The sequence below is a fragment of the Halyomorpha halys genome, unplaced genomic scaffold (genome assembly GCF_000696795.3).
Source record: "Halyomorpha halys isolate HHAL.00 unplaced genomic scaffold, Hhal_1.1 Scaffold831.1, whole genome shotgun sequence".
Classification (NCBI taxonomy): domain Eukaryota; kingdom Metazoa; phylum Arthropoda; class Insecta; order Hemiptera; family Pentatomidae; genus Halyomorpha; species Halyomorpha halys.
In genome coordinates, this window is record NW_027110085.1 from 47,692 (window position 1) to 58,240 (window position 10,549).

The following is a 10,549-nucleotide window of genomic DNA, read 5'->3' on the forward strand; positions in this document are numbered from 1 at the left end:
GTTTGTCAAGATGTAGTCCAAGATAACGAATCTGTTCTACAAGGGTAAGAGCCACATTATTAAAGTATACTGCCAAAATATTCGTTTTTCAATCATAATGTTGCTTTTTGAAAAACTATATCTGGAAAACTAGTGAACATAAACAGCTCATGTTTTAGCCAATTTAATCTACAATAAATGAAGTTCTATTTATTTATTTATTATTATTTTTTTTTAGTGTAGAAAGGTAGCTTTGAAGTTACGGAGCTCCGAATAAAAAATTGTTTGTAACATTTTGAAACAGCCGCCATTTGTTTTCCCCCCAACTATGGTTTACAGATTCGATTTCGATTTGTAACTATACAAAGTAATAAAAAAATGGTGTGAAAAAACCCTAATTTTTTAAAAAAAATATTTCATCTAATGTACTAAATATTTTAATTAATGTATTTATATTTTATAACAAATAAAACTATTATTTTCAGGAGCCAATATGAATGCATTCCTTAATGAAAACCATGACCAAATCATCAAAGAGTTGAATCCTGCCATGTCAAAAGGACTATCTCAAAAAATCGGCGAAACAATTAACCAAATACTTTCCAAAATCCCTCTCAAAGAGGTTAAAGTTTAACTGATTATGACTGAATAAATAATAGTCTAATTTAATTTGTTGAAAGCTATGCTACAACAATTAAGGAACATTATCAATAAGATGAGATTGTTGTATTATTTGTGCCTTTTGTGTATCTCTATGTATAATTTTTGCCTTCGGAGTATCTCTTTGTATACTTTCTAGCTCTTTACTGATTTTGAGATAAATATTTTGATGCTAATAACAAAATATGAAAATAATATTATAAATTATCTAGATACAATTTCAAATCTGTTTTTTTTTTTTCAACAGGAAAAATAAATGTATAGAATATTGTCAATAAGCAGTATCACTTGAAAGCTTTATCGAAATGTTTTCTGATTGAATTTCAAAGAAAATTCTAAAATCGAAAGAAAATTACATTGTTTTTTTGAGGGTCTGAAACAAATTAAAACCTATATTAATGATTCCTAAGTAGGGAATTTTGTGTTTGTTTAAGCATAGGTGTTACACTTAAGTTTTAAGAGGCTTTTGAATTATGTTATAATTAGACCAAACTGTATAGTATATTATATGAGTATATACCTGCAAATCATGTACTGTGATGTATGTAATAAATCATTTCTTAACAGCATTTTTTCTTCAAAGAATTTTAGTCTTTAATTACCAAACATTTCGAGGTTATTATCAAAGACAGATTATATGCAATGATTTGCTTCTACAATGCATATTACAACAAAATAATTTAAAAGAAAAACGAAACAAAACGATTTTTCAATGTTATATTTTAGAAGTAAGAAAGAACAATAGGTATGAGGATAATCTGTCAAGTATAAAAACATGTTTAATTTTTAATTTAATTATCAAAATAAATCTATTTTACATTGTTTTTTTTAATTTTCAAATCATCGTTATTTATATATAATTAAAATTACAAATATATATAATACATAGTATATATACAGATTACATACTGACTTTTTGTGTTGTTTTTATATTCCACAGAGGTGTTTTACTTTTGTTTTATTTTCTTTGTGATTTCAGGATTCCTATTATGTCATTTAGTTATTTTCTTTTTTGTTGGAAACAAATTGTACCTTTTATTTTTTTTAATGCTTTTGTAGTTTACGAATATTATGTCATAAACTGGTAGGGGGGAGTTATAATACGGCAAGGCGTATTGTCCGCCTTAATACTCCCTACCCATGTAAATAAACACCAGAATGTATATAAGGAGCATTGAGAGAGCAAATAAAACAGTGTTATTCCTGTAGTATTGCGTATCGTTATTCTGCCCAACTTCCTACTTTTTTTTAATATTATTCCTCCGACAACGCATAAGTTATATACTATGTATTATATATATTTGTAATTGTAATTATATATAAATAAAGAGGATTTGAAAATTTAAAAAAAACAATGTAAAATATTGTGACATTGTTTACTCTCATTTACCTATATACGAAATTTATAGAAAGGGGAAGTTATTGGGATTGTAAACAATTTTGATTTAGACTTTTCATTGTGGGATCACCGGGGATGAAAAGGCAGACTCGCAGGCCAGACTAGCTATAAAGAGAGGTAAAGTCGTAACATCATCAACATGGAGAGATGTTATTTCATGGATCAAAGAGTGGCAAGATGAATGGTTCATCATGAGAGACAAGTTAAGCATGTTCCAACAGACAATGAAACGTCCAACCAGAAACTTGAATCTGCTACAGAGAGAAGATATAGTATTAACCCGTCTTCAGATAGGCCATACTCGACTCACCCACAGTCATCTCATGAAAAAAGGAAATGCACCGATTCACTAGATGTGGCACTTTATAGAAACGATTTTGTACATTCTGAGGATTATCTTAAAAACGATAGCGCAATTGGTTAAAATCATAATATCAATGTACACTCAAGTAATCGTTAATATTACTTAGATCTTATCCTGATTGAAATAGTCAGTATTTAAGTATACTATGTAATGTCTGTCTAACTTTACAATTTTTATGAACTTAGAGTTTGTAAGTTAGAGTAAACCTTAACAACATGTGTAAACTAAAACCATGCAATAGGTCTGTTCCAGCAACAACTTACTTATCGAGTATGAAATCTGTACTACGCATGCTCCATACTGTTCCGTACAGTCAGAAGTCGTTATCGGAACTGACCATATGATTCAACAATAAATGGTTAACATTATCATAATTACCTAGCAAATGATTGCATTATTTGCTCATACAAAAACAAAATATTTGAATTGGTTAATCGAAATCTGATTCGTCGAATCGATTATTAAAACAATTTTAAAGGGACCCCAACGCCGTCAGTCGGAATGACTGTATAACCAAAGATGGACGTTCAGATTGATTTGGTAGGAGTAATATTGATGGATTACCAAGAAAATTGTGAAATCTGATTTCAAGTGGAGGGGGGCTTATTCCATTCATTTCGTTTCAATTTATTCTTGAAGGCAAATGCCAAAATTATGGCTAAACAAGCTTTATGTTTATTACGAAGCGAATGAGACATTGCACACTTTACTACTTGACATCTCATTTATGAGTGCCAGTCGAACTGATAGTGAAGGGATCTTCGTGATTCAAGTCAGTTTGGGTTTTGAATGACGACTGTCAATTTAACAGGCCGTTTAGGAGTTTCTTAAAAAAGCACAAAAACTCACATTATAAAACATGTGATGTATGGCATAATGGATCTATCAATTTATTATTAGTCTCATTTGGCTAATACTTGTATCTAATAATGTTATTTATGATAATTCCAATCGATTCACATACCATAAGAACATCCTAAATTATATTAAAATTATTTTAAATTTGAATCGAAGATAATTTAAATTATAAAGAGTGTTTGTGCAGAAATGGAGATAACATGTGTTCCTTAATCAAATCATTCATATTCAAATCTTTAATACATAACATTTAAAATGATTAGCAGTTGAAATCTACTAATATTATAACAAAAACAATAAATTCAATAACACTTTCAATTCCTGAATTCATTACTCAAATTCAAGGATATGGAGTGTGTGACTACGGAAACGAGCGAGCTTAAAAGCAAATCCGAAAACCCTGATAAAGAGGATACTGTTCCAAATCAAATCAATGTAACAGATCCTATATATATGGTGGTGCTTGAAAAGAGAAAAGAAGTGGAAGAAAACAAATCAAAAAGATCGAAAAAATCAGAACGCGATTTGCGGGGCTTGAACAGAGAAATGACAAATGTATTAGGTAAGGAAACATAACTGAACCTTCCTCTTTATAGGTTATGTTAAACTTAGGTCTTGGACTAAAAAAAATAAAAATGTCAGCACAATCATTATCATAATGGTTGAATAAGTAGGAAAATTAGAAAAACAACAATTGTTAAGTAAATACTTAAATGCACTGTATATTTCACATTTTAAATTTATTTATTTTTTTAATAATATTTTGAGAAAGTGGAATTCCCTTGCGGCACTGTGGCATACTTTGAGGCACCCCGTGATAACATCAACACGACCTTAACACTGGTTTTCACAAAACGTAGGGTCCTGTGTAGGTTAGTGAGTGTTTAGTTGTGTGATGCCTGCTCCTCAAGAGATTTTTCCAACTGCAGTAGTTTAAACTTATTATAGTTGTGAGGTTCAAATACAAGTACTCTGGTTGCCAAGTAGTAGTTATGGTCTATCAGTTACAGACTACCGAAAGTAGTTTTAGTTAGAAATACTTTCCAACTACTAAAAATGATTCTTTTTTTTTTTTCTATAGTAATTGCATCTGTAGTTAACAATCAACTGCTATGAATCAATAGGTTTTAATTGGGAATAGGTGAAGAAGGTAATTTAGTCACTTTAAAGATATTCAAGGTTTTTAAAGATGGATAGAATTTTATGAGATTATTATTTAGGAAAAGGATGAGAGAAACGATTTTTATGAGGTTGGAACCTGTTACAATGAGGTTGTTGGAACCTGTTACAATGAGGTTGTAGGAACCTATTACAAAAAGGCTGTTGGAACCTATTACAATGAGGTTGCCAGAACCTATTACAAAAAGGCTGTTGGAACCTATTACAAAAAGGTTGTCAGAACCTATTACAATGAGGTTGTCAGAACCTATTACAATGAGGTTGTCAGAATCTATTACAATAAGATTGGAACCTATTACAATGAGGTTGTTGAACCTATTATGATGAGGTTGTTGGAACCTATTATGATGAGTTGTCGTAACCTATTACAATGAGGTTGTTCGGGTTCGAGCTCAGCTATAGCAGATGATTATTTTCTGTTTCACTGTAGCTGTGAGTCAGCCCTGTGGGTCGGAACCCCTTTGGGGTCCAACCAGCCTCATAAAGTACACTTAATTGGATAAAAATCTGGCAGTCGAGTGTGATTTCCAAATCACCTCCTTGCACAGCTCTTGATCCTTTATGGATTGTAACAGAACCAAAAAACATTTTTATGAAAATGATTAATAAGTTATATCCATAATATTTTTAAGAGTTTTCATATCACAACAAAAACTATTCAATAAGATTAAGAGTTTTTATTCCAGAATGAAAATTATTTGTACAGCTTATAAAATAGAATTCACAAAAATTTCAGAAAACTTTTTTGCTTATTGTATATGTAGGTGCTATTTGCTTTTTGCTAGCTGGACATTTAGTAATATTGTACACCAGTAATATTTGCTGGACATTTAGTAATATACTGTCGAACCCTTTCCACAGCCTAAAATACATACCTTTTTCTAACATTTATAAAAGTTTTTTGTCTTTTATATTCCTATGAATTCTTTTGGAATGTCATATTATCTTCTCATGGTTTAATTCTCAACAGTTTGAATAGAATCTTGGAGAAAATACAAAATGATAATATGAAGTTGAAACAATTATATTTTGTTTCTCAATAAAATTGAATTGACAAAAAAACAAATTAATGGCATGGGTCATCTGATTTTTTTTTTTAACGAGAGAGAAAAAGAGAGGATTAATTTTGTAGCGAAGAGAAAAGTCCCAAATTTGATTTTTAATGGTATTAAACATAGGTAATAAAAAAAATCTTTTATCACAGTAAAATTTAGATTTCTTTCTATAGTAAAATTATTTATATGTCTTTTAAAAAAAAAGTAAATAAATAAGTACGATGAAATTAACCATGAAGAGAAGGATTCAAGCCCCACTTTGCCCATGTTAATGGTTGCACATCGTTAATAGTGTATTTTAATGAAACAGTTGAGTATACTTTATCAAACTCTTCTTTACAGCCATAATGAGCAGTTATAGTTCTGACTTGTGTGACCCAATTAAATTTGATATCTGGATTCTTTGTATCCAGAAAAAGTCTGTTGAAACAAAGTCTTGGTAACCTCTCTTCAGGAATAAGAGACAATTTGGACCAGTAATTTATAGTCTTATTCATAACTCTAATGCTCAAGGCGTTTTGGTCAGTTTCGAAACGTACAATGTAGTTGGCAATGTTCCTTGGCCACCTTAATAGTTGCTTCAAGAACTTTAGCTGTACAACTTCAATAGCATCTAGGTATCTTAAGCTCCATATTTCAGAAGAATACAGAAGGGTTGAAAAGACCATAGAATGAAAACGAGCTATTTTTATCTTCCATAAATCGCTACTTTTTCGCAAAATCACCAATACTTCTCCTGTGGTAACAGTAGACTTCTGAATAAAATGCTCAGATGCCTTACTAAATTTTCCTGAGGAAGTGAAAGGCTCCTAAGTAAGTAAGGACCTTATCCTAGCTTGTTCTCGTGTCAGTAGAGGGACTTAAGTTGCTTCATCGTATGGGATTTATGGAATACTACAACCTTTGATTTTTCCACATTTACAGTCAGAGAATTTTTTTTGCAGGATCCATTTCAGTTTGAATAGTGTTAAATCTAATGATATCTCAAGATTTGAAGTCAGAGTCACTGCATATGAGAAACTAGTTTCATATGGATCAGAAAAATCATATTTAGTCTTTATTTATTATATTAATAAATATATTATAAAATCCAAGTTATGGTACTTAAAAGATATTAAGAGATTTTTGAACAGTAATTTCTGTTTTTGTAGTCTACTCAGGGACTAGCAGGTAGCAACAGGCTACTAAAAATACATCCATTTGGATTGGAACTATGGATACCAATAGTTGGGTTGGTATATTTCAGAATAAAATTTCTGAAAAGGTTTCTAAAAAAAAAAAACTATCAAAATGCAAATTTTTATAATTATATATATTGTAATAATTAAAAAAAATATTTTAAAAAATAAAATGAATTTAATATAGTTTCAACTAAATTCTCATATCTAAAAGATAGCTAGGGTTCAAATGAAAATCTTTAATATTTAACAGATAGAAGAATTTTATCTAAATTTCATAATATAATAGACTCTTAATCTCAGGGCGGGTTTCTAGGCAATCAGAACATACACTTTTACTATTAATAACACTTAAACTAATTTATATCTCTTTCACAAATGTATTCAATTTTAGGTAGAACAAAACTAACCAATTTCATAGAATCTTCTTTTGATGATTTTCTTTGTCTTCTTATTCAACAAAACATCACTTGCTGTTAAAAAAAAAAAAAACCTGCTAACGAAACAAAACCTTGGTCCTCTAAAAGTTTTTTACTCATAATCTACCAAAGTGTGTTGTTTGGCGATCCAAACAAAGAATCCTTATTTCTTGGTGGGTGACATCAGAGGATGTCTTCTTTTTCAAGATGTCCACTGTTGAATTGGACAAAAGATGATGAGGACCTCCTCATGGAGGAAACATCATTCCCTGCCCGCGCCTTAGCAACAAATGAAAACCAAAAACCAAAACTTGTCTCAATGTTCCATGTAAACATCGATTGTTGCAAAACAGTTTTGGGTTTTTGCAAATGATTTACTTTCTGAATATTATTCTTTAGCACTGTTTCTTGGCTTCTATTTTTTCTTAATGAGGTGTAGATAGTTGACCGTAGATTAATGAAGTTTGTTGGGGGGTGCGATCAGCAAAGAACAACATAAATAAACAAAACCATATTTATTCATTTTATTCCGACGTTTCGACCTGAGTTTCAGGTCTTCATCAGGGGTTGTGGCGTAGAAGGTAGGCTTGCAACTGAAGCTCTCCCTGAGCTTATTCTTGATATATCAATAATGTAATAAAACTATAACTATTATTATTACACGGCACTACAATCCTAGCAAAATTGTAAAGTACTAAGCCCTTTGCCTGATTTTCTGTTGTACTTAAAATTCCTGAAGATGATTCATTGAGAAAAAAAATTGTTCTATTTTAGATAATAGAAAAAATTGTTATTATAGATTTACCTTTCTGACAGCCTTAATTATTCAACATCTTATTCTGACTATGTACTCTAACATTTTGACCGATCCAAAAAGGGCTGGTATAAAGAAAATTTTAATTTTTGAATTTATTTTGTATTATATTTCTATCCTAAATAAAACAAAAATTGTTTCATACCAAGAGAGACTTAAAATGTTCAGGTTCAAATTCCAGATGATAGCAATTTCCTCAATTCACCGTAGCAGTTTTTTATTGGCAGATATTGCTGACCATGGTTTGGATTCCACGTAAAACAGTAGAATTTTATGTCTTCAATGGCCTGCACTGAAAGACATGAACTTAAATCAGATATAGAAGTAGAGAAAAAATTTAAAAAGAAAATTTTTTTTCCAGCCCCAGAATATAATTCTGGATCCACCAAGAAAAATTGTTGTACAGCAAATTATGTATTTGTTTAAGGTCATTTAGTAATTATCATTTTTATAATTTTCAAAATTAATAACATAAATTATGGACTAAAAGCTGAACATTAGTTGCTCTTTGCTAAATAAAAACTTTGTCCATTTTTAAATGAATAAAGAATGAGAGATTGAAAGCTGATCGAAGATAAAAAATGATCCAATTATTTACTCTTGTAAATTAAAAATAAATATTGTGAGACTGAAGTCTAGCAATCAGATCTTCTTGACCTTGAAATTTTTTAGATTATTTATATTTTAAAACTAAATATCAAATAGAAGATACTGAAGCCTAAAAACATCTAATCACCCGAGTGTACTTTCAGGTGATTTATTTTTATAAATAAATATGCTGTGTTTAATTCTATTATTATTCTAGTTTAATTATAGAAATGACAAATAAGATATGAAACCATTATATACATATCTTGGATTGGTGTAGGGAATTTTTTTTTCTATTTATTTATTGATATTCACGATTGTATTAGATAAAAATTCATCTGATTAATGTGATGTTAGATTACCATGGTATGATACAGACATGTAGATAAACTATCCATTGCTAGTACTTTAGCCCTACTCATTCCATTTTTCAATTTCAGGCGCTTTTTAAATATTGCTCGATTAAACTATCTTAAAGTCTCTCCTTCTCGTTTTAAGCTAATATTTCAAAAGTGATATAGGACTGCCGTTCCCCGAGGGTCTTAGCGGGGCGGAGGATTGGTTTTTTTTCTGTTACGATCTCCTCTTGTGAGATTGTGACATGTTGTAAATCGACCGACCTACTTGCTATAATTATCTGTTTAAAAAGTCAGATAAGAAAGGCTACCGTGGAGGGTTTCATGCCGTTTTTCAATTTCAGGCGCTTTTTAAATAATGCTTGATTAAACTATCTTAAAGTCTCCTCTTCCCATTTCAAGCTAATATTTTAAAAGTGATATAGGACTGTCGCTCCCCAGGGGTATAGCGGGATGGGTCCAGTGGGGAAGGATTGCCTTTATTTTTGTGTTATGATCTCCTCTTGTGAGCTTACTTACTAGCACTGTAATAATATTTCTACATTAGAAGGTTCTTCTCTTCAGATGGGTCAGAATAACATCAGGAATAGAAGGATTAGCAAGATTAGAAAAACTAGTGGGTTAGAGTGGTTAGAAAGTTTAGAATGAAACGATTGATATCTGGTTTGGGCTAGAATATATATAATATATATAAAGAATATATATATATATATATATAATATAATATATATGGAACATTAAGGTCTTTGTAGATGATTTTATTTGTGACAAAGTAAGGAGTATTGAGGATTTTACAAAAGGAATTTAGATTGTTAGAATCGGATACGGAAGGAATTCGTTTAGTGGAGCCTCAAAGGTCAACTTTGTCTATATAGGCCCTATTATAGTCATGCATATCTGTCTTTTTGTAATAGATTGGAAGTTTAGACCATTTGTCTAGTAAGTGCTGTAACAGTGAGAATCGACAAGCACTATCCTATCTCTTCAGTCTTGTGTGAGGATTCCAAGATAGACATTTGTCCAGATGCAGAGTACTAGGTAGCGGATTTGTTCTAGAATTATTAAGATTTATAAACACTTTCTTTGTTGGAATCTCATATGTATGGTGAATCCATTTGATATTATGTGTGAATACCAAATAGATACATTTCGTATTTTTACAGTTACTTTGATTACAAAACATTCGTGTCATAATTAAAACAAATGCTAACAAAAAAATGTTACATACATTCATGCATTCTCCACTTTGCTTCAACTACTCTTACAATATGCAGAGTTATTATTTGTACATCAAAGGCAAATTAACTACTTCCTCTAATTCTTTCCTTGCTTGAGTCAGATCATGAATCATAGCTTCACAATTCTCTGTTCTTCCATGTGATTTGGTACCTTCCTCTTGGTCCATTTCTGGAAAAATATTAAAAAATAAATTAATAAAAATAGAATATAAAGAAGATGGCCAGGATTGCAATAAAAAAAGAACAATTATTTTTTAAACTATTTAATGTCCGACGTTTTGCCCCACTTTGCATGATTTCATCAGGGCTGTTCAAAGCGATAGTCTAAACAGACTTCTAAACAGCTCTGCAAAGTGGGGCAAAATGTTGGATAGTAAATAGTTAAAAACTAATTGTTCTCTTTTTACCCACAACCCTGACCATCTTCTTCATATTTAAAATTATATGGTCAACTATTATATA

General features: G+C 30.5%; 2 protein-coding genes and 1 long non-coding RNA gene across 4 annotated transcripts in view; 2 read left to right on the forward strand and 1 right to left on the reverse strand.

Annotated features, from left to right (window-relative positions):
• LOC106686491 (protein takeout) overlaps positions 1 to 1,208 on the forward strand; it is a 28,905-nt gene extending 27,697 nt beyond the window's left edge. Inside the window, exon 6 of the mRNA XM_014429840.2 lies at positions 465 to 1,208. Coding sequence (XP_014285326.1) covers positions 465 to 613 — 149 coding nt within the window. The 3' untranslated portion in view covers positions 614 to 1,208. The remainder of the gene's footprint in view (positions 1 to 464) is intronic.
• The window catches only part of LOC106686493 (uncharacterized), a 35,736-nt gene that overhangs the window by 12,851 nt on the left and 12,336 nt on the right, over positions 1 to 10,549 (reverse strand). For both annotated transcript variants that reach the window (XR_001344014.2, XR_010843651.1), the window contains exons 2-3: positions 10,078 to 10,256; positions 8,051 to 8,197 (exon numbers count right to left, since the gene is read on the reverse strand). This is a non-coding gene — a long non-coding RNA (uncharacterized lncRNA). The remainder of the gene's footprint in view (positions 1 to 8,050; positions 8,198 to 10,077; positions 10,257 to 10,549) is intronic.
• LOC106686492 (uncharacterized) overlaps positions 3,289 to 10,549 on the forward strand; it is an 11,976-nt gene continuing 4,715 nt past the window's right edge. The window contains exon 1 of the mRNA XM_014429841.3: positions 3,289 to 3,822. Coding sequence (XP_014285327.1) covers positions 3,609 to 3,822 — 214 coding nt within the window. The 5' untranslated portion in view covers positions 3,289 to 3,608. The remainder of the gene's footprint in view (positions 3,823 to 10,549) is intronic.